The following is a 23,659-nucleotide window of genomic DNA, read 5'->3' on the forward strand; positions in this document are numbered from 1 at the left end:
GTTTGAAACTGTAGAGTTGTAAAGAATAAAGCATAACATCCCTTAAAAAACTGTTTTTAATTTTTTAAGTTTTATTTTTGATTTTAGAGGGATAGGGCAAGGGGAAGGGAGGGTGAAAGAGAGGAAGAGAAACATTAATGTGAAAGAGAAACATTGATTGGCTGTTTTCTAAAGGCACACTTTCACTGACCATTGACCGAACCTGCAGCCTAGGCATGTGCCCTGACCGGGAATCAAATTACTTTTTGGTTTGCAGGATGATACCTATCCAACTGAGCCACCCAGCTGGTGCTGGGGCAAGCATAGCATCTTAATGTTTATGCTGTTCCTCTAAATTATATATTTGAGCTATTCAGAATGAGCAAACATAGAGATGACTTGTAAATCAATAACAAATAGATACAAACAGAATGTTGGTTAGAAGACAGGTGGGACTGAAACTATTAGAATTACAAATACAATTTTGTTGCTTGATTTTTTTTTTCAGTTTTTTTTTCTTATATGTCTTCTGCCATGGTCTCAATAATAGAGAATATTGCTAAAAACCCTCCCTCTACTCCAGATGAAGTTCCAGAGGTTGTCATTGAGCTAATCTTAATGTTTCAAAAACATCAAGATTTTCTGTGGCTAGAAAGCTACAAGGTAAAGACTTGGTTTGAAAATGTATACTTTTTACAACAGGAGTTTGGGAGATAAGTAAGAAAGTGGTTATTGAACTAGACCTTAATACTCCCATGGCTTTTTCAGAGGATAATTGGCCAAATGAGTGCAGTGTCCAAAAAACCTTTGCTGTGCTTTTCAGAGTGAGAAGTGTCTTTCCTTTGTAGAATTCAGTGCCTCAAGAGCTATGAAAACAGGCCCTGCTGTGTGTGGCACAGTTGGAGCGTCGCCCCGAAGGGTTGTGGGTTTGATTCCTGGTTGGGGCACATACCTGGACTGGGGGTTGGATCCCCGGTGTGGGTGCACGGGGGAGGTAATCCTGGATGTTTCTCACATCGATATTCCTCTCTCTCCATTCCTCTGTCTTTAAAAGCAATGAATAAGAAATGTCCTCATGTGAGAATAAATAAACATTTTTGAAGAGAGCTATACAAACAGTTGCATAGAATTATGTTATTGTATTACATATTGTAATACATTTCCCTTAGCTCTGATAGTTTTTCTGTTATAGCTTGACTTACAATTAAAACCATAAATCATATAGCTCTTCTCCTGTAAGGCACTGGCAAACTTCATTTGGGAATTTAAGGAAGAAAAAGGAGGGGAGAAAAGAAATAAACAGGATGTAGATGCAGGATATAATTCCTTCTGCACAATTTCTTTTGGAAGGAGAGAGGCTTGAGGAGGCCTGTGTGAGGCAGAGATTGAAAAATGAAGTATAGAGAAAAACTTGAGATCTGTCATATTTGTTATAGTGTAAAGTATTTTTAAAAGATCGAATCTCAAGTCAAGTTTTTTTTTGCTTCTGGTCATCTTTTCAACTGTCTACTTCCTTGTTACCATATCTACACGAAAGTTTACCTGTGTACGTTAAATACAAGTAAAATAAAAATTCAGTTTGTCGGAGAGTTTAAAGTAAGCAACACACATTTACCCTTACAAGTGAGATACTTGTAACTAATACTCAGCTATTTTCATAGTAACACACTGATGTCAAGAGAATAATAAGATATCCCATTTGCCCCTACTGGGCCTGTGTTGGTTAAGTATAGTTTGCAGCTCCCCAGCCCAGGGGTGCTTCTGTGTGAGGAGCTGTGCAGTGTGTGATAGGGGTGACTGCACCCAGCCAGCCCCTCCACCTGCTGTTCTCCAGTGCTCTGCTGCCTTTAACACAGGTCAGTGAACAGTAAAACTTCTGGAAGGATCCTCAAAAGCCTTCCAATGTGAAACTGAGGTCAATTAATGCCCTTTGTTGTGAATGCTGCAGAATTATGTTAACTGCTCATTAAACATTTACTTTAGCTTGACTTACAATGAGCATTTGTTACAGGAGCCATACTGCCCAGATTTTAAGCCTAGTCCTACTGCATACTAGATCTTTTTCTTTGTAGCCTGTTTGTCTTTAAATGTGGATGATAATGGTACTCACCTCACAGGGTTGTTATGAAGACAGATCAGTTAAGGTTTCTTGAGTCTTTTGAACGGTGTTGGACACATACAAAATGCTGTGTTAGCTCTCACTGTTGCTATTATTGTGGCTAAATGATTACATGTCCAGATGAGTTTGAACATTCAAGTAGATTTTCATGTATTTGGAACATAATTGTCACCCTTAAGGAACTGCTAGAGAATAAGGAATGTCTTTATGGTGTTATATCAGTCTATCATGTTATCAGGAAGTCACATATTATCTGTTCAGAGAAGGGAACTGCAAAATTCTGCCTGAAATGGTCATTTATTAGAGGACACTTGTCTTTGGCTTCATAGGTGAGACCCTATGACTCCTTTAAAACAAGAATGATGGCGACTGATGAGTTCAGGGAAGGGCCTGTCTGGTTGTGTGTCGGCTACCTTCTCCTCAGCAAGCAGTGGGCCTGCAGCCGCAGTGGGGTAGGCTGGCGCCCGAGCGTGCAGAGTCTTGGATTCACAGAACATCAGTTCCAGGCCCTGGAAAGAAGGCTCAACCCGAGGTGAAACAGCTGGGTGGGTCTCCCTTGTTGATGGCTGTTCCCACCGCACCAGTGAAAGCATTACTCACAGTTAAAGTGCCTGTCCTTCGTTTTCTGGTTTTCTGGTGGGCAGGTGCTGGTGCTGCTGGCTGGACCAGAAAATAGTTTTCATCCATATCAGTTAGAAAGTTTAAAAGGTACCTTGCAGTGAGTGATCATGATGCCCAAGAGCATCTGAAGCATTTTTAGAACTCATGAAAGCTTGTCATGTTTGCTAGCGCCAACCTGCTTTCCCTTCCCATCAGCTTGGTGTGCTGCCCCCGGGATGCACGCGGCTTTTGCCCATGGTGTGTGGACTATGGGTGCTTATTGTTCACTTTCACCCCCTGGGTTTTTAAAACACTTAGATCGGTGGCTCTCAGTCCTGAGTGCACATTAGCACCACCCGGGAGCTTTTAGTGAAATGGAATTCCCTGGGACTGGAGCCCAGACCAATTAATCAAAATTCCTGGTTGGGTAGAGCTTGGACACTGGTGTTTTAAAAGCCTCCTGGGTGATTCTAATGTGCAGCCATGGTTTGAAGCCCTTGATTTAACTCATAATGAGATTCTCTGTTATTACTGATAGTAATGATATCTGTAGGGGACTGCTTATTTGTTTAGGGATTGACTGCCCTAGTTTATCAGTATACTCTTCGTCATCTCAGTGTACTCATTGTCATTTATCTGGTTCCTGATTTCCTTGGATGTAGGGGGCTGATGGTGAGTCCCTAATACTGCCTTAACGAAGTCTGTAGAGTTCCTGCTCTTTCAGTTGCATGATAAAATTCTCATCAGTGCTCCAGCAAAGCAACCTCTTATTTATCTGCAACCTGCTCGTCATCAGAGGAATGGCTTTTTTCCTCAAGAAAGAAATCAGTTAACTCTGTCTACTGAAAGTTTAGACGGATGATCCACCTGAGATAGACAAGTTGCGTCAAATTGGTTGAGGGTGGAGGGAGTCAGGGAGATGAAAACAGTTTTTGCTGAGCATCTTCTCCAGTTTAGGTACCAGCTGAATGATTTCATCTAATTATCCCAGCTGTCCTGGGAGATAGACACCTTCACCTGTGCATTACAATGTTGAGTAACCTGACCAGGGTTTTGTGGTTGGTGTGCCCAGAAGTGTGACCCCGGTCTGTTCCTGTGCTCTCTCCACTGTAAACCACCACTGTCACCCTCTCACTGCCCCCAACCCCCAAACCCAGCCCGACATGTGCATTTGGTCTCTACAAAGCCATGGAAATTTATTCTTATCAAAATATCTGTTTTTCATACCTTCAGGAGCATATTTATTGTGTTTGAAATGATACATCAGCTGCGCTATCAAAATACCTTTATCATGAAAGGTAATTAAAATATAGTAAAAATAAGTTGTTTTAGAAGAGAAACGTTAGGATGTAAGTGTATAAGGCATGTGTTATCTTGGGCAGCCTCTGGACTCAGGCTTTACATGCCCATCCTAGCATCAGGGCACTGAATTGTAAATCTCAGACCTAGACTCCTGGCATTTAACAGAGTTCCGATGCCGAGGAGCTGAGGTATTCTGTCCTTGGTGGCTCACTTAGGACACATGGGCTAGCTAATATGTATATTTGCATTTTTCTTTACTCTTTGTCTTTTCCTTATTATTATTTTTTTTTAGTTTTTAAAACTACTGTGTTCTGGGATTAAATAGTGGGTAATAAACTGTGAAGTGTTATGTGAGCATCTTTAGGCCGGAAAATGATTCAGTTTCTATATTTATTTCAGATGTCCCTTGGAAATTCTGTGCAGCTCTTTAATCTTAACTTATCACTAAAGGGTGTTTGGAGAACAGAAAGAAAGGTCATAAAAGGAGTAGTGAAATGAAATATAAAAGCTTTCATTTTTAAGATTTATTTCCTAATCCAGTTTACCTCTATATTGCTTTTCTTTTAAGTAATTGGCCATAATTGCCAATACAACTATGTATAAACTTTTCTTTAAGAGAATACAACCAAAAAGAAATTTCACTCATTTATAGCAGCAATTTTCAGCCTTTTCATCTACTGGTGCACATAAACTAATTACTAAAATTCTGCAGCACACCAAAAAATATATTTTTTGCCAATCTGACCAAAAAATATGTATGATTTATTCACACAGGATGGCTGTTGTTTTGTTGGCTGTTGTCATTGCTTATTTGACAGTCTAAGGGAATAGAAGTCAGTGCTCCTGACTAGATAATCAGGTATTGCATGTTTTAAAAATTCATGTGGCACACCAGTTGAAAATTGCTTATTTACAGCAATAAAACCTACACTTAAGTAACAGATTTGGTTATACAAGTTAACATTTAAGAAGAAGAGGCTAGAAATATGCGTTTGTTTGAGCTGATCTCTAGTTCTCAGCTGAAGATTCCTACAAAGCCTCCTTTAGATGAGTCATCTTCAGAAGGGAAGGTTGAGCTGCATCTAGAATAACAAATGGTTTCACTGGAATTACTGTGCAAGTAAGTTTGCTGAGCTAAATGATCCAGAAGAATCGCTGCATAAGATGTAGATACATGAGTGCGAAGCACAGTTATTTTCTGTTTAATACAGAAAGTTCAGATATATAAGTGCTTTCATATCATTTCATAAAACATTTATTAAAAGTCCTTACTGTGTTCAGTATATTTTAGGGGCTGTGCTGAGCACAAAGTTAAATATGCAATCCAGTGGATAAGTTATTATATAACTATTGCAGGGAGTCCAACAGGTGGATAACTTATTACAAGTCTCAATGACGTAAACTGAGGTTAAAACTCTGTGCTCTGTGGGCGAGCAGAGGAAGGAGTGATTCAGTATTATCACAGCCCATGGCTTAAAATAGAAAACACTTCTAATAAGATTTCTGTTAACACCGGGGGCCAAGTGATTCATTTAGTCAGTCATTCATAAACACTGTTTACTGTATAAATCTTAGTTAATTTTCCTGTTTCTGTATGTGGTTTTAGCTACTATTTAGGAGTTATTCCTAACACCCATGTGACAATCGTATTTTCTTCCTGCTATTTATAAATTAAAATGAAATTACTTAAAAAAATGAACTTTTTCACAAGATGTGTATCTGGAGCCTTCAAGGCTGCTATGCTTTGGGTTTAACATAGCTTAAAAGTCAGAATAGCCTTGAAAAGTGTATTGAGTCAGGTGACTTTGCCCTGGTGTATTAGTACCCATGAACATGTTTGATATGTGAACAGAGTTGGTCTTCTGAACTCTACCATCGTGAATCTGCCATGGAACATACCCAGGGAACTTGGATCAACAGAAAACATCTAGATTTCTGGTCAGGATGGTGGCCCAGGCAAACATGGCTCACCTTTTTGCAAAACTACATCAAAATTACAACTAAAATATATAACAACCATTATTCAGGACTATCAGAAATGGAGTTGAATGGCAGTCTGACAACTATGGAATTAAGGAAACCACATCCGTCCAGACTGGTGGGAGGGGCGCAGATGAGGAACAGACTGGTCCCACATCCTCCTGTGGTGGATAAAAATTTGGGAGGGATATTTTAGGATTGAGGGGTTCCATACCAGGTCCCCTGGCCCAGGTTTCCAGTGCTGGGGAGGTAAGTTCCCACAACTTCTGGCTGCAGAAACTAGTAGTAATTGAATCAGTGGAAGAAATTTCTGGAGCCCCAAGTAGTTCCTGTAAAACAGGGGTGTCAAACTCATTTTCACCAGGGCCACATCAGCATTGTGGTAGTGCCAGGAGGATGAGAAAAAGCAAGAAATTGGAAATCTATTTCAAAAAAAGAATGAAAGAAAACTTCCCTAATTTGGTTAAGGAAATAGACATGTAAGTCCAGGAAGCACAGAGAGTCCCAAACAAGAGGGATGCAAAGAGGCCCATGCCAAGACGCATCATAATTAAAATGCCAAAAGTTAAAGGTAAAGAGAGAATCTTAAAAGTAGTAAGAGAAAAGCAGTTAGTTTCCTGCAGGGGAATTTCCATAAGACTGTCAGCTAATTTCTCAAAAGAAACTTTGCAGCCTAGAATGGATTAGCAAGAAATATTCAAAGTCATGAAAAGCAGAGGCCTATAGCCAAGATTGCTCCACCCAGCATGATGATATTTAGAATCTAAGGGCAGATAAAAAGCTCCCTTTCTTTGTTTTTTTTTTGTTTTGTTTCCCTTGCCTGAGGAGATATATCACAAAACAGTGCTACAAACAGTGTCTGAGATTTTACTGCTTATGTTTTCTTCTAGGTTTTTTTATGGTTTAGAGTCTAACATTTAAATCTGTAATCCATTCTGAATTTATTCTTGTATGTGGCATAAAAACATCATCTAGTTTCATTTTTCTGCATGTATCTGTCCAATTTTCCCAACACCCTTTATTGAATAAACTCTCTTTAGCCCATTGTATGTGCTGGTTTCCTCTGTCAAATATTAATTGACTATAATGATGTGGTTTTATTTTTGTTTTCTATTTTTGTTTTATGCCAGTACTATGTTGTTTTGACTACTATGGTCTTATAAAAAGAATACAAAAAAGGAGAAAATTATAGGCTAATATCCCTGATGAACATAGATGTTAAAATTCTCAACAAAATATTAGCAAACCAAATACAGCAATACATCCGAAAGATCATACACCATGATCAAGTGGGATTTATTCTGGGAATGCAAGGTTGGTAGAACATTTGCAAATTAATAAATATGATGCACCGCATAAACACAATGAAGGATAAAAACCACATGCCCATATCAATAGGTACAGGAAAAGCATTTGATGAAATCTAGCACCCATTTATGATAAAAACTCTCAGCATGTGGAGATAATGGGAATATACCTCAACATAATAAAGGCCATAAGTGATAAACCAACTGCCAGCATCATACTCAGTGGGCAAAAAGTGTAAGTATTCTGCTTAAGATTGTAAACAAGACAGGGATGTCTGCTTTCACCTCTCTTATTGACCATAGTGCTGGAAGTCCTAGCCATACCAATCAGACAAGAAGAAGAAATAAAAGGCATACAAATTGGAAAGGAAGAAATAAAACTGTCTTTATTTGTAGATGACATGATACTGTACAGAGAGAACCCCAAAGATTCTATCAAGAAACTACTAGTACTGATAAGTGAATTCAGTAAAGTGGCAGAATACAAAATTAATATCCAGAAATCAGTTGCATTTTTATGCCAATAATGAATTATCAGAAAGTGAAATTAACAAAACAATCCCATTCACAATTGCTTCAAAAAGAATAGAATACCTTGGTATAAATCTAACCAAGGATGCAAAAGACCTTTACTCGGGAAGTTATAAGACACTGAAGAAAGAAATTAAGATAAAGAAGATACAAGAAGATTCCATTTTAAGTGGAAGCACATACCGTGTTCATGGATAGGAGAATTAACATAATTAAAATGTCCATGCTACCCAAAGCAATCTATAGTTTCAACACAGTTCTTCTCAAGATACTAATGTCATATTGATACTTCACAGAACTAAACCAAATATTTTTAAAATTTATATAGAACCACAAAAGAAAGGCCCAAATAGCAACAGCAGTCTTGAGGAAGAAGAACAAATTTGGAGGAATCATGCTATCTAATATCAAACTATACTATAAGGTATTTCTGTCATTTTAATAAGCATGATTTGTTTCCAACTCCATCTTTCCCTCCTATGGATTTCCACTCCTTCATTATTGAGGGTGAGCATGATGCTTAATGGCAAAAGGAAATCATAACTAATCACTCACAGAGCAGAAAAAACTCTTCAATTTGGGTGTTTTATTGAATAGTGTATCTTTCAAACACATCAGAGAGTTTTGTCTTAATCCCATTTCATATTGTAGAATGCAGACTTGTATGTATGTTACATATGTTAGTATTGGGTAGGGATGGCGATTATGGACTTTTGCAGGGCGTGTTTAGCTCAGAATGGGTCTGTATGATTATTCTGACTTTTGTCCATTCTTTTTCATTGTAATTTGTGTGAGAGAGAAGAATCAGATTTTCATTTTGCAGTTTCTCACTACAGCAGAAAAATATCCTTTTTTCTGGTGACAGACACAAACACAAAAATCATTCTGACCAACTTAGCATTAGGTATTATTCACAATGGGGTGCTGATGAGACCAATTTTACGATGATATATATTTTTTTATTGCAGGTACATGTTGGGACTTGCAGCGATTCCAGCAGTTATACAGTTTTTTGGCTTTCTCTTTTTACCTGAAAGCCCTCGATGGCTCATTCAGAAAGGACAGACTCAAAAGGCCCGTAGAATTTTGTCCCAGATGCGTGGTAATCAGACCATTGATGAGGAATATGACAGCATTAAAAACAACATTGAAGAAGAGGAAAAAGAAGTCGGTTCAGGTATGTGGATTATTTTAAACCTACACAATGGTTTATTTAGAAGTTATGCTGTAGTGTTATTTAATATCTAACATATGTAGTGTCTTTTGTGTATAACCAAAGAATGTATATTTTAATTTTTTAAAAGCAATATAAGACTATTATAAAAGAATGAAGAAAAATACCACCATAAAGCCACTATCCTCGCATAATTACCATTTTAATTTTTGTGTGGTCTCCTTTATGCTTTCTAAATTGGGTATACTTGACACAGTTGTCATTATTTTGTGTGTAGGAGTATTTTTTGAGAGCATGTTTATTATGTATAAATTTGTCATATATAAAGATATATAAGCATGTGCTTGCCATGTTAATTAAAAAGTTATTTGAGCTATCAAAATAAATCACTTCAGTAAAATTAAATATTTGTTTCCATGAGTTACTTTAATTTTCATACTAATTTTTATAAAGAATAAGAATACTTTCATATACTAAACTTAGAATCATTTTGTGTTTTCCTGTTTTCATGGGAATGTTTAGTTACTTAGCTGTCTAATTTAATTATGCCATATCAGAAAAACCAAAAAAGAGGACATTTGTAGTTAATGTATGTTGGTGAATTTATTTTCAGAGAAAAAATCACGTAGGGATTTACGAAACTCTCAGTCGGGATCTGTAATGTTGACAGACTGAATTGGGTAAGCGATTCACAGGATGTGAGTGATGGCAAAAGTAGACATTTCTCAACACGGTTTTCATCAACAGTTTGCTGGATTCCCATTTCCCAAAATTGTTTCGCTTTCTCTTGAGCTTCCTTTTGCCTTTACATTAATCGGTAGCTTAAATGAAGACATAGACTTATATTTTTTAAATTATATTTTATACCTGAGAAAATACTGAACACACACACCTCCTCACTGATACCTGTCACATGCACATTTGGAATGTCTGTTCACTCACCTTTTTCTGTGATTTTTGTTGGAGCTGAAGGCCTTGCTTTCTTGAAACAGTAGAGCAAACACTGCAGAAGCTAGCTACTGTGTTAGCTACACGAGGCTTGTCTCCACTTTAAATAAAGTGCAATAAATAGTACCTTCATGTTCACACCAAAGTCCCAACTGAGTGTGAGCCCTTTCTAGGTGAAGGTCATTTTTTAAGTTTCAGAGGACACACCATGGGCTTGGTATTCTCAGCATTTCCAGAATAGCACATCAGTATACATATTAAGGGGAATATTGCTTTAACAAAGTGATACACTTTTACAGAATTCTACATTGTGTTAATTTTAAAGGTATGATTTTAAATGCCTATTTAAATTACAAATAATTTCTTTTGTGCTCCTGTCTAAATTCCTTCCAGCAATAGCTTGAATGACACACGAGGTGGTTTTCATAGTAATCAGTGTACTTGAAACCCATGGGATAATAATGTGTGAGTGAAAAGGTTTTCAGAGTATTAGGTTATTAAATACTACTTAGAACAAAGTTTTTATTAACTTATGTAAAGGATAAGAAAACAATTTAATAAAAAAGCCTTCTTGTTTAAACCGTAGGAATACCATTGATTTACTACAAAGCACTGAGCACGCACCTTCATTTTGACCATCCAAAAACCTGTCTGTCTGGCCACACTGCTGTTGACCACGCACACTGTTTGATGCCCATGCCTGTTGGAAATGTATGGCCAGACAGGTTTTTTAGAAACTCGAGTTACATAGGGTTGTAGTTGTCTGCATCTGCTTTGGTTTTTGTCAGAAATCTTTAGGAACTAAAGAGGGCACTATTTCTTGGGTGTAGACAAAATATTTAGTTATTTACCTATATTCTATTAGTGCTTTATGGACACATTTGGCATAGGTTTTTGATGTTATCCACTGAATCCTAATAGTAATTGTCTCATGCTTGGGTAAGTATTCTCAAGTTTGTAATTAATGAGATCAATCATTTACCAATCTGTGGATTTGTATTATTTGAGTACTCTTATCTTGCTTAGTTCAAAAACTATTCTCATGTCCCTTTTCAAAAGCTCCAAATTAATGGCATTATGGCATGAATGCATGTGGATGAATTTGCTAGTGTTACAGGGCACCAGTGAGTGGTGCCTTGCTTTTATGATTGAAAAATCTGGCCACAGTACAATGTGTTCTGCACAAGTATGAATTTTATTTCAACGTTGTCATGTCCTGGAGTGAGACTCTCCGTCACGTTAGTTGAAAATAGAGGGCGGTGCTAGGGTTTGTGTTAACAAACTGGCAGGGTCCTGGCCCTCAGTCACTTTACGTTGGAAAATGATAGGCTGGATAGACAAATACACATGAAGAAACAGCTGACTTTGAAATAAAGTTAATAAAAATGTCCTGACCCAGAGGAAACGAGTCAGTCATTGCATTGCAGACAGTGACCTGGGGTGACTGGCCCACAGATCCTGGTGAGGTGGAGTTTGAGCCATGGCGTCAAGCCTGGGAACTGTGGGCAGTGGAAGGTGGCTTCCGGAGGGAGAATTTGACCTAGCCACCACAAAATACTCAGATCTTCCAGGAGGTTAGAAGCTGGGTTAATAAGATCCCTGTTTTAGGGAGGAATGTTTTCATGTTAGACATGATGGCTCACTTACCTCTGAGCTCTCAGGTTTGATTCCAGATTAATAAATCATGTCCTTCTCTAGAAGTTTCCAGAGGATTTGGGACTTGTGACTGTTAATGGTACTTCCTTATATGACCTTTCCCCTTTTGTAGGCTTTTTTCTTGGTTATTTGAGTTTAAATTTAATGTCTTTAAGGGAAATAGTCACAGCTATTTAAGTGTGTGTGTCTTAAATTAATTTTTTGACTGTGGAGCTGGCAGTGTATATGGCATTGACTTCTCTTAGTCTGAAAACACACTTTATGACTGTCAGTGAACCTGGTGGCTGCTCTGGCCACGTCGGCAACCGAGGTGAGGCTCCCAGGCCACGCTGGGGAAGAATATAGGATTGAAATGGGGTTTTCTTTCTCCTGTGCATGGGTTGAAGGTCAAGCTCCTTAGCATGTGATTTCTCCCCTGTAGTTGGCAAAACAAACAAACAAACGAAACAAAAAGAAAGGAAGGAAGGAAGGAAGGAAGGAAGGGAGGGAGGGAGGGAGGAAGAAAGAAAGAAAGAGAAAAGAAAGAAAGAAAAAGAAAGAAAGAGAGAGAGAGAGAGAGAGAGAGAGAGAGAGGCAGTTTATGGGAAAAGAAGCAAACAGTTGGTTTTTATGTGTGTGTACATCCTGCAGGACTCATGAGGAGAAGCTAGAAGAAACAACTGCTAGGTTTGCAGAGCTCCCTGCAGTGGGAGGCAGGGAAATGAAGACTATCCTGTGTCCTCCCCAAACTTGGCATCCTAAAAGGGTTTGGGGTGAGAGTGAGGGATTGCTGAGCTTCAGTTTCTTTTTAGGTTTGTATGAAAAGAGAGCCAGGTTATAACAGCGTCACAGTCTAATTTTTATAGAGTTTTAAAAGTCTGTGAGAAATGCCCTTTTTTTTTAAGTTTCCAAATACTGTGTAGCATTCTTCATTCACAAATGCTTACTCGAGTGACAGTAGAGGTGGGGATGTGACAATAGATGAGAGAGACAAAGTTCTGGCACACTTTGCGAGGAAGAGGCACATAAGTTATGGAAAAGAGTAAGTAATTATTGGGTAACTTAAACTGTGGTAATGTCTTTGAAGGAGACAAACAGGATAGTCACATCTATTACAGGACTAAAGAGGGGCTGCTTTAGGTGGGGGAGTTAGGAAAGGCTTCTCTGAGGGGGTGAACTTGAATGGATGAAAAAAATCAGCAATGCAGAGAACAGAAGGGGAGTGTGTTCCAGGCAGAGGGAACGGCAGGTGCAAAATTCGATGTATCATTAAGTGAACCAAATTTACTTTCCTCAAGTTTTGGTAATATTTATAAAGTGTATTTGAGTACAAAATTATATATATATATAAAAATTTCATTGTGTTGCTAATCTTTTTGTCTTTCTAGTTTATTTCATATTGCATAGATATGTAATAGAGTCATGAATTGTACATACAACAGAAGAAACCTGAGAGAGACCTAAGTTTTACTTGAGGCAATAATTTGCAAACATTTCCACTTAGCTTCAAAAGTGAGTGGAGAGAGGAAGGCTTTTGGGGGGCTGGGTACCATAGCAAGAGGCAACTACAGTAAGCTTAACATTTATTTAAATGTTTATGCTTTATCCTAGAAATGAACACATTTTATATTCTGTTCTATAATATAATTGTTTTACTTGACTCTAAAAATGCTTTTTTTTTCTGAATATCTTCAATGTTTATTTGTTGGTTTTATGTGTTCCATTATTCTGTTATGTACACACCCTGAGATACACATCCCCCAGTTTGATAGACATGAAGTTACAGTTTTTGAAATTTCTCTCCTGGGCAGATTCTTCAGGCAAGGTGTTACAAGTTGGATCTGTCTGTAGTACTAAAGAGAGGCGGTCATCTATCTGCCAGTTTACTGGGCATGGAGGAGGGCAGAGACTCTTTGTCAGGAGCTTTAGTTCAAAATCATTGGAGATTCTGTCCAACTACAAGAAAAATAAAATCAGTTAATAACAGAGACAGAATTCTTCCAAAGACAGTCTTAGGGAAGAACCTATAAATGAAGGATATGTATTCATATGCTTTCTACCACCTGATTGGATAACACTCTCTGACTTCTTCAATTTCCTTTTCTTTTAATTGAGACACAATTTAATGGACACATAACACTATATTGGTTTCACGTGCACAGCATAATAATATATGTGTGTGTTGTGAAATGATCACCACAGTAAGTCGAGTTAACGTCCATCGCCAGGGAACACGTACATTCCTGGGATGAGGAGAAAGGAAAGCGAAGGCTTCGGCCCCAGCAGAAGGAACTCTGTAGGCAGAGCTTAGGCAAAGGTTTCTACAGTCACCCTCTCTGCCACTCCCTTCTCTGCTCTCCAGTGGGGTATTAAAGTGGGACCACTGGAGGGGAAAAACAACCAGGTAAGCTTCCTCTCCCTAGAGACATTTGCAGATCGTGGTGTTTGAACACTACAGAAAACAGGGGTGGAAGATGCAGTGTTCCAAGAGGATGAGGCTGTCGGGGCAGCTTCACCACAACGAGAGGCTGAGGAAAGGGGAGGAGCGGGGAGGAACTGAGTGCTGACTGCAGGGTGGTGGGCGGTGGGGCACAGCCTCCCCCAAACCTACTGCCCATTTATAGCATGGGTCATCCCAGCAAACTTAAAATGTATGTGGGCTTTTTAAAAAAAATACATAAAAGGAAAACAATATTTTAGTGTTCCATTTTTTAAAAATTATACACACATACATACACAGTATATATACAGGGGTGGGCAAAAGTAGGTTTACAGTTCGTATGGAAAATAATACAATAATTAATAATACAAGAATATACTCATAATTATGAACCTACTTTTGCCTACCCCTGTACATCTTTTAACAGTTAATATTACCTAGATCATCGTTACTTCAAAAATGATTTATTGAACATAAGAAAATCAGCAAGAAATTTGGCCCTGCCCTTGGTTCCCTAAAATCTTGCTATTGAGGCACGTGTGAGAAGTAGCAGTCCAGAGAAACTCCACCTAATGCTTCCAGTGGAAATCCTCCCTGGGCCCGTTGCTTGCTCTCCCTGGGATCTGGCACTCAGGTGACTGGTGCGGTGTCTAATCCATGCAGACACATCCAAACCAATAAGATTTGTATTGTTTAATTTTATCAACCAGTCAACTCAGGAGTCTGGGTGAACGTGGCTTTGTGTTTTCCCTTCATCTGTAGTTTAGTCTATAGACTGGAAAGGCAGAGTGTTGTAGGGAGGATAATTTATTCAGGACCCTCCTGTGAGTTTACTTAAAATTTGATGTGGTTTTTACCCCCAGCTCTTTGGGGGTCGTGTCTGTTACATACAGGAAGGGACGGCTGCATCTTTTTTTTTTTCCCTACATGAATTTTGCAATTAGGCCATCAAGTCTTCTTGTAAGTCATTTTCTTTTTCTGTGAATAGATATTGCCTGTGGCTATTTCAACAAATCGTATTCTGCAGTGAGGTCAGAGAGGGTAGATATTTATCATATTTTGATAGAAATCCATCCAGGAGTTTCTTTAGAAATCTAATTTCAGCGTAATGACATTGCAGTAGGATGCTCATTGCAATTGACATCTGCTGCACTTAGGGGAAAGTAGTAATTTTTTCCAATATTTCTGGTAGTTTTGCTTGTATTTTCTTCATGTGGTGGCACAGTGCTGTCCGATCCAAAGTAATGCATGTAATTTACTGGATAAACTCGAAATAGATAATGACAAATTGTTTCTCAGCAAGATGAATATAGGCAAGGAAAATTTTCCCATATCTAATATTCTCGAGGGTGTTGCAGAATTACAAAAAATTGCCCTAGTGTGAGGCTGTTATATATCCTCTTGGTAAACAGTAGAGTAAAACAAAAGGTCAGGTAAGGAGCTGCTTTAATTCTCTGTCCTTATCTTTACAAGCTGTAAGCTGAAGGAATCTTAAAATAATATACAACTCTGTTCAGTTTTTGATAAAACTTATTTTCTCAAGTGTGATGACTTATTTAAAGGAAACTTTATTTAACTTTATTTAACTCACCATGCATTTAAATAAAGGTTGCCTTCTATTTTTTTAAACCCCTAAGGACTTTTAAAATCTTCAGCAGATTGGAGTAGTTCTTGGATTTTACTTTAACATGTCATTGACTCCCATCTTACATGGGGTGGAAAAACAGCACAGGGAAGATTTTCCACTCAGAGTACTCAAGGGGGAAGGCAATGTTTTTCAGCCTACCCGTAGGCTTTCATGTCGTTTTCATTGATTTATTTGGAAGATCCAGATTGCTTTAGTAAGCTGACAGGTAATACTTGAAGGCTCATCTTTCTGCTTTCTTGCCAAAATGTGCTTAAATCCACATCTCATGAAAAGAACTCCATGCTGGAGGAGTTTTGACTGTGTCCAAGTTTTCTTTTTCCCCCACACATTATGAAGTTTGTGCTGCTTTGTAATGCTCTGTATTTAATGCAGTTGATGAGGAGGGGTGAAAAATAACAAAGGAGATATTTCAAAAAAGAATATAGTTTTCAAATTGCTACTTCAGGGTAGTTCATTTCCAACTTAACACTAAATCCACCGGTGATGGTCTGCATTGTAAAGAGAACCACAGTCTGGAGATTTTTTCCCCTCCAGGAAAGATAAACTGCTGTGCTGTGTAACGCTTAAGTTCATTCTTTGGAGGTTAAGGAGGATCCTGAAGAAAACTCAGTCTTTGTCTCAAAGGCGTGGGCGCATGGGCCGCTGTAGGACTGTTCTATTGATGAGGCCTAGGGTCATAATATTAATAACCATGCCATGTGCTATCAGAAGAAACTTGTCTATTTACAAATATTGAGAGATCTTGAATCAAAAATCAAATGAATCACACTTAAATTTCTTCTAATATTTTACATTCAGTTTGTATTTAGGAGATGGAATGGTCAAGTACCATTAATTTTCTGCTTTCTTTATTATTGTAGCTCAGGCCCTCTAAACTCCTTGGTTTAACCACTAAGCAGTCTTTTTAATTAGTATCTTACTGAACACTTATCAAAGATGTACACTTCAGGTAACTTACAAGCATCTATAGTACTTGAAATGTAGTAGCCTTAATAAGGGGATGTGCAAGAAAACATTACTAGATTTACTAAGTTAAAACAATAAATTGCTGTATAGGCATACCTCTGAAATACTGGGGGTTCATTTCCAGACTACACACAATAAAACATGCATGGTGGTAAAATGCATCATAATCCTTTTGCTGGTGGAGGGCCTCATCTTCAATATGTAAATAACTGAACATCTCTGAAGTACAGTGAAATGATATATGCTTGCATAAGGGCCTCAGGTTTTTAGTATAGATTTTTGCTCCCTGGATTTTTCAAGATGTTTCCTTGAAATGACTCCCACTGCACATCTCAATAAAATAAACCTTTAAGATAATTTTTTAGAGAACTGAACCCAATAATTGCTCTTTCCTAAAAGGGGGGCAGAGACATTCAAAACCAACATTTTATAAAAAGGAGAGACCTTTTAAGTTTGAACATTCATTATTCATATTTGAATAATGCTGGTGTGAAAATACTGGTAACAGTTACCACTTGCTGGATGCCTACTTTCGTAAATGTGTATGCACATGCACATATGTGTTCTGTCTCTCTGATTCTTAAAACAACCCTAAAAATGAGACGCGCGATTCCTACTGTAATGAGAAAATGGAGAACTGTCAAGGTTAAACACCTGGGAAATGAAAGAGGCAGGATCTGAGTCCCACTCCACCATCTCTCCAGCTCTTCTTCGTTTCACTTGGCCCACTCTGCCCCCCCTTTCACCTGTGCGCTGCTCAGTGTGGATAGAGATACTGTAAAAGAGAGCTAAGACATGGTCTTTGTGTGGTCCTTGCTCTTAAGGAGGTTAGGACCCATCAGATTTCCTTAAGATAGTCTTTTTTAAAAGGAGAGGACGCTGAACAACTACAAAATAGGAAAATAAGACAGTAAACTTTCAAAGACCATTGACAAACTAGTTCAGTTCAGTTGCTTCTACATAGAGAGTGTTGTTTCATCAGTTCCCTCTGCCCCACTCTCACTTCGCTGAGTAGGTTAGGTCTCTGGTGTTCATCCCCTCTGCCCGGGTAGCACTGTTGCCCTTGCTTCTGGTGTCTCCCCTCTCTGTCCACTTTTTCCATGGCCCTCAGGGTTGACACCCCAACACAAAGACAGGATTATGTCCCTCTCCTCTTTCGAAACAAGTTCCTCATTAAAATCCCCTTAAAGTCTGGTTTGACTTTATCTTTCCCGTTTATTTCACTAGACCCAAGACTCCGTCATCAATCCAAGGGCGAGAAGAAGCAGTGCCCTGATCGAGGGAGTGCCTCCTGACTCCCCGGGCAGGGAGGGGATGAGGGGGTGTGGCACGGGGCAGGGGGAGGGGGGTCAGGACTTCCTGAGCTTCACAACTCGGTCCAGTCATTCTGAAAATAATTGTTCATCCAAAATATATCCAAAAAGAATATATTAAATTTGAGAACTAGTAATGGATTAGGGAATTTCTGTGCTAAGGCCTTTGAGACTATTCTTCATTAGGAAATTTAATGTAATTCTTCTGTTTACATTAAGAACTTTATTTTTGCAAACAGTGAAATAAAACATTTAAGCATTTCTTCCTACTGTAGTTGAGTAGATGGTGGTATCATTTTTGTGTTGCACAAGAGCAGAAAGTATATGAATTAGGCAAAATCATGTTTCACCTGTAAGAAAGAACTAATGAGAAGGTAGTAATAGGGATATTTTAATTTTGCTTTTCACATAATAGGCTTGGGGCTGTTTTCTTTGTCGGTAGAAAGGCATTGATTTTGAAGGTCTATTCCAAAAGTCGGCAAACTTCTATAAATAGGAGATGCTTGGCTCGGTGGCCACGTGATCTCTGTAGTGGCACCTCCACTCTGCCAGTGTAGCGCAGAAACGGTGATAAGATATAAAGGAATAAATGGGGCTTTGTGCCAGTAAAACACAAAAGCTTATATTTTTGTGCAAGTTAGGTTTTACTATTAAAAATAGGGTACCTACCAAATTTGGCCCAATTCCTTCTTCACTCAGTCATTAGATATATGTCTGCTTTATCAGTTGCCTCAGTTTTTACTTTTAGGACTAATTTGGGATGCTACTTACTTTAAAAAAAATGTACATTGAAGCCTCTTCAACATGGTATTTCCTAGAGTGTGTGTTTCCTTTGGTTTTCTGTGCAAGTGGTGCAGTTGTGTGTGTGTGCAGGTGTGCATGTGGTGTGTCGTCCCCGAAGAACCTAAGGCAGCTCTGCGAAGCCTTTGGGTGATTGAAGCAATAAGCTTCTGTGAGACTAGTGGTCAGAGCCTATTGCTGTATTAAATCCCGGGCCAAAGTCCTACCTCGGTCACAGTCTGACAGGTCCATCATGGCACACTGTGTCACATTTGATCCAGTGAGGCAGTAGGGATCAGTGGTGAGAGCTGGGTCTCATCATCTGATGCTGGGGCTGTCTGTGCTGTTGTCGCAGCAGCTTGATCCCCATGTTCACATGGGAACACGCCCTCTCCTTAGATCACAGTCCAAGCACGATGAGACCCTTTGTGGAAGACAAAGTGCACAGGACAGTTAAGAAGATGATTTTATTCAGGTCGTTGTGATCAGGAGAAGGGTCATTCATTAATGAGGAACTTCTCAAAGAAGAGGGAAGGAGGCTGGGTTTTATAGAGCAGATAAGGGAGTCCTGGGGAGGGGTGGGTGCCTTTCTTCTTCTCTGCGCCCCAGAGTGCTTCATAATTCGTCTCTGTGGCAACCAGCATTTGATTTTCATGCCCCTTTCCTTCTCTTTGCATCCCCACCACCAGATACAGACACTGCCTTATGTCAGCAAGGTTCTTAAAACAGGTTTCTCTAATGGACTTTTCATTCATGGAGGAAGAGTGGAGGCAGTGTCTCATCTTTGACCCCTAGCATTTAGAGGAGGAAATGGAGTTCTTACAGCTTGAGAAGCCTTCCCTGTGTGTGACTCAGTTATCATGAAGCCTTGGGGAACCCTGAGTGGTTGGTGAAGAGGAGATGTAATTTAGTGCACAATGATTATTTTTGAGTGACCCTGTTTCCAAGGGCAGATGGATAGGTTTAGAATCTCACTGTGGATTTTGCCAAGACTATTTGGAGTTTCTTTGTATAGTAGGCATTATTAGTATTTACTCCTGGTTCTAACATGTTGGTTCCAAATAGGTCAAATATATAGGAGTACAGTGAAATTCCAGATATAAAAGTTATAAAATATTAAGTGGTTTATTATTATTTTAGAATTAATTCTAAAAGAGACACTTGCTATGTTGAAACCTGGGAAATACCACTGATGAATGAATTAACCTTTGCTGTGGGGAATAGATTATAACTCAGTAGGCCCTTGTTATGGGTATGCGCACTTCAAGACATGGTAGAATATTCTGCTGTGAAAGGTGAGCTTTATGAAATTCACATATATTTTCATAGCTGTGGCTGTTATGTGTGAGCCCCATGGTAACCACAAAATAAAAGCCTATAGTAGATACACAAAACATAAGGATAAAGGAACCTGAGCATAACACAGTAAGAACCCATCAACCACTGGGAAAGAAAACAAAAGAAGAAGAAAGGACCAGGAAGGAACTATGAAACCGTCAGAAGACAATGAACAAAATGGCAATAAGCACATACCTATCAGTAATTACTTTAGTGTAAGTGGATTAAGTTCTTAAATCAAAGACATACAGTGGTTGAATGTATTAAACTGATAAGAACAGATACTATACTTGATTTTAGCCAAAAGGCAGAGAAGCAATAGGCTGAATGTATTAAAAAAACAACAACAACAAACCATCTATATGATGCCTGCAAGAGACTCAGCGCACATATAAGTCGAACACGGGATGAGAGTGAAAGAAAGTATGGGAAGAAATACTGCATGCAAATGGAAACCAAAAGAAAGCTACGGTGTCTACACCTATACATTTGATGTTCGAACAACACAGGGATTAAGGGCACTGATCTGCCACATAATAAAAAATTTGATTATAACTGAATCTCAGCCCTCTGTGTATGCAGATTCCCAGCTGCAGATCAAAAATACAGTTGACCCTTGAAAAACTGATCTGAACTGCATGGGACCACTTAGTTATACTTATATCAGACAAAGTAGACTTTGAAGCAAAGACTGTATGGAGAGACAAAGAAGGTCATTATATAATGGTAAAGGGGTCAATTCAACAAAAGAATATAACACTTATAAACATGTATGCTGCCAACATAGAAGAATCTTAATACTTAAAGCAAATGTTAACAGACATAAAGGAAGACATCGACAGGAATACAATATTAATAAGGAACTTTAACATTCACCTACATCAGTGGATACATTATCCAGGCAGAAAGTCAATGTGGAAACTTTGGCCTTTGAGAACACATTAAAACAGATGGACTTAACAGATATATACAGAACATTCCATTCAAAAAAAACCTAATACACATTCTTTTCAAGTGCACATGAAACATTCTATCAAAGATAAATCACATGTTAGGCCACAAAACAAGTCTCAGTAAATTTAAGAAGAGTGAAATCACATCAAACATCTTTACTGACCACAACAATATGAAACTAGGGATCATGCACAAGAAGAAAACTGGGGAAAAACCCACGGATACGTGGAGGCTAAACAACATGCTATTAAACAAACAGTGAGTCAACAAAAATAACAAAATTACTTGAGACAAATGAGAATGGGAACACAGTGTTCCAAAATTTATGGGACACAGCAAAGGCAGTTCTAAGAGAAAAGTCTGTAGTGATACAGGTTACCTCACAAAACAAGTAAAGTCTCCAACAATCTAACCTTACACCTAAGAACAACAAACAAAAGCCCAGTGTTAATAGAAGGAAGGATATATTAAAGGTCAGAGCAGAAATAAATGAGATGGACACCTAAAAACCCAGCAGCAATAGGAAAGGACAGTGATACTAAGAGGTGGTTCTTTGAAGAGGCGAACGAAATTGGTGTCTTTACCCAGACTCATCAAGGAAAAAAAAAGAACACAAATAAATCAGAAATGAAAGAGAATGTACAACTGACAACACGAATACAAGGGATCATAAGAGAATACTATGAACAATTATATGCCAACAAATTGGACAACCTGGAAGAAATGGATAAATTCCTGGAAACGTGCATCCTTCTAAGACTGACCTGGAAAAAAACAGAAAATGTGAAAAGATTGATTAGTAGTAACAAAATTGAATCAGTAATCAAAAACTCCCAACAAACAAAAGTCCAGAACCAGACACAGCTCCGTAGGTTAATTCTACTAAACATTTAAAGAACTGATACCTATACTTTTCAAAATATTCCAGAAATTGGAGAGGAAGGAATATTTCCAGGCTTATTCTCTGAGACCAGCACTTCCGATTCCAAAACACTACCCCCCCCCCAAAAAAAGGGAGGATTATAGGCTAATATCCCTGATGAACATAGATACAAAAATTCTCAACTAAATTGTAATGAACCAAATTTAACAATACGTTAAAAGGATCATACACCATTATCATGTCAGATTTATTCCAGGAATGCAAGGATGGTTTACTATCTGCCAGTCAATCAATATGATGCATACCCACAGTTCATACCCGATGGTGAAAATCTGACAACTTTTTCTTTAAGATCAGGAACAAGTATAGCCAGTCATACTTATTTTAATCAACATAGTATTGGAAGTCTTAGCCACAGCAATCAGACATTAAAAGGAAATAAAAGGCATCCAAATTGGAAAGGAAGAAAACTGTCAGTATTTGCGGATAACATGATATTACCCTATATATAGAAAACTCTAAAGGTTCTACCAAAAAAAAAAAAAGAAAAGAAAACTATTACAACTAATAAATGAATTCACTAATGTTGCAGGATACAAAATTAATACACAGAAATCTTTTGTGTTCTTGTTAACACAAAAGATTGAACTATCAGAGAAATTTTTAAAAATTCCATTTACAATGGCATTACAAAGCATAAAATACCTAGGAATAAATTTCACCAAGGAGATGAAAGACCTGTACTCTGAAAATTGTAAGACGTTGATGAAGACATTGAAGAGGACACAAGTAAATGGAAGGATCTATTGTGCTCAAGGTTTGGAAGAATTAATGTAGCTACAGCATTCATACTACCCAAACCAATCCACACATTCACGGCAATTCCTCTCCAAATACGAAGGGCATTTTTCACAGTGCGAGGTCAAATAATCCTAAAATTCGTGTGGAACTACAGAAGACCCCTAGTAGCCAATAAAATGTTAAAAAAAAACAAAACAAAGGGGTATCACATGCTGATTTCAAAATATACTAGAAGACTTTAGTAATCAAAACAATACGGAGCTGGTGTAAAAACAGACACATAGATAAATGGAACAAAATAGACAGCCCACAAATAAACCCACACATATATGGTCAATTAATCTATGACAGAGGAGGCAAGAATATACAATGGGAAAAAAAGACAACCTCTTCAATAAAGGGTGTTAGGTAAACGGGACAAATACATGCTTTATACAAACTACATATACTGGGGGGTGGTGTGCGCACACACATGTGTATATATATGTATGTATGTGTATATAAATATAAATATATATATATATAAAGTCAGTGGCTTTTATAGGTTTAGGATAATGAGTCTTACATAATAGGGGATCAGCTTTGCAAGAAGACAAGCTTGAGTGAGTTCGAGGCCTGGCTGTGATGCTGTGTGACTTTACATAAGGTAGTTAACATCTCTGAACCCACTTTTCTTATCTCCAAGATGAAGGTGATACCAACTCAGAAGGTTGTAGTATGATACAAAAATTCCTGGCAACTATTGGAAATTATTTATTGTTGAGTTAGCAGCTTTATCTTCTGCTCAGTCTCTTAGGACTCATTCTTTGCAGTGGTTTCTACCAGTTTTGACATAGTTTTTGCCTAACAAATTCATTGTTTTATGTCTAGAGATGTCTGCTTTAACATCTGTGGGAACTGATGGTGGCTCTAAGTAGTTACATAGTAATTATTGACGCAGACACTGGCCCACAGTGTCCAC

At 38.2% G+C, this 23,659-nt stretch overlaps 1 protein-coding gene and 1 pseudogene across 1 annotated transcript in view; one reads left to right on the forward strand and one right to left on the reverse strand.

The window, feature by feature from the left end:
- SLC2A13 (solute carrier family 2 member 13) overlaps positions 1 to 23,659 on the forward strand; it is a 281,707-nt gene that overhangs the window by 56,998 nt on the left and 201,050 nt on the right. Inside the window, exon 3 of the mRNA XM_028532728.2 lies at positions 8,787 to 8,995. Coding sequence (XP_028388529.1) covers positions 8,787 to 8,995 — 209 coding nt within the window. The remainder of the gene's footprint in view (positions 1 to 8,786; positions 8,996 to 23,659) is intronic.
- On the reverse strand, positions 20,271 to 20,380 carry LOC114514316 (annotated as a pseudogene).

The sequence above is a fragment of the Phyllostomus discolor genome, chromosome 2 (genome assembly GCF_004126475.2).
Source record: "Phyllostomus discolor isolate MPI-MPIP mPhyDis1 chromosome 2, mPhyDis1.pri.v3, whole genome shotgun sequence".
In the NCBI taxonomy this organism is placed as follows: domain Eukaryota; kingdom Metazoa; phylum Chordata; class Mammalia; order Chiroptera; family Phyllostomidae; genus Phyllostomus; species Phyllostomus discolor.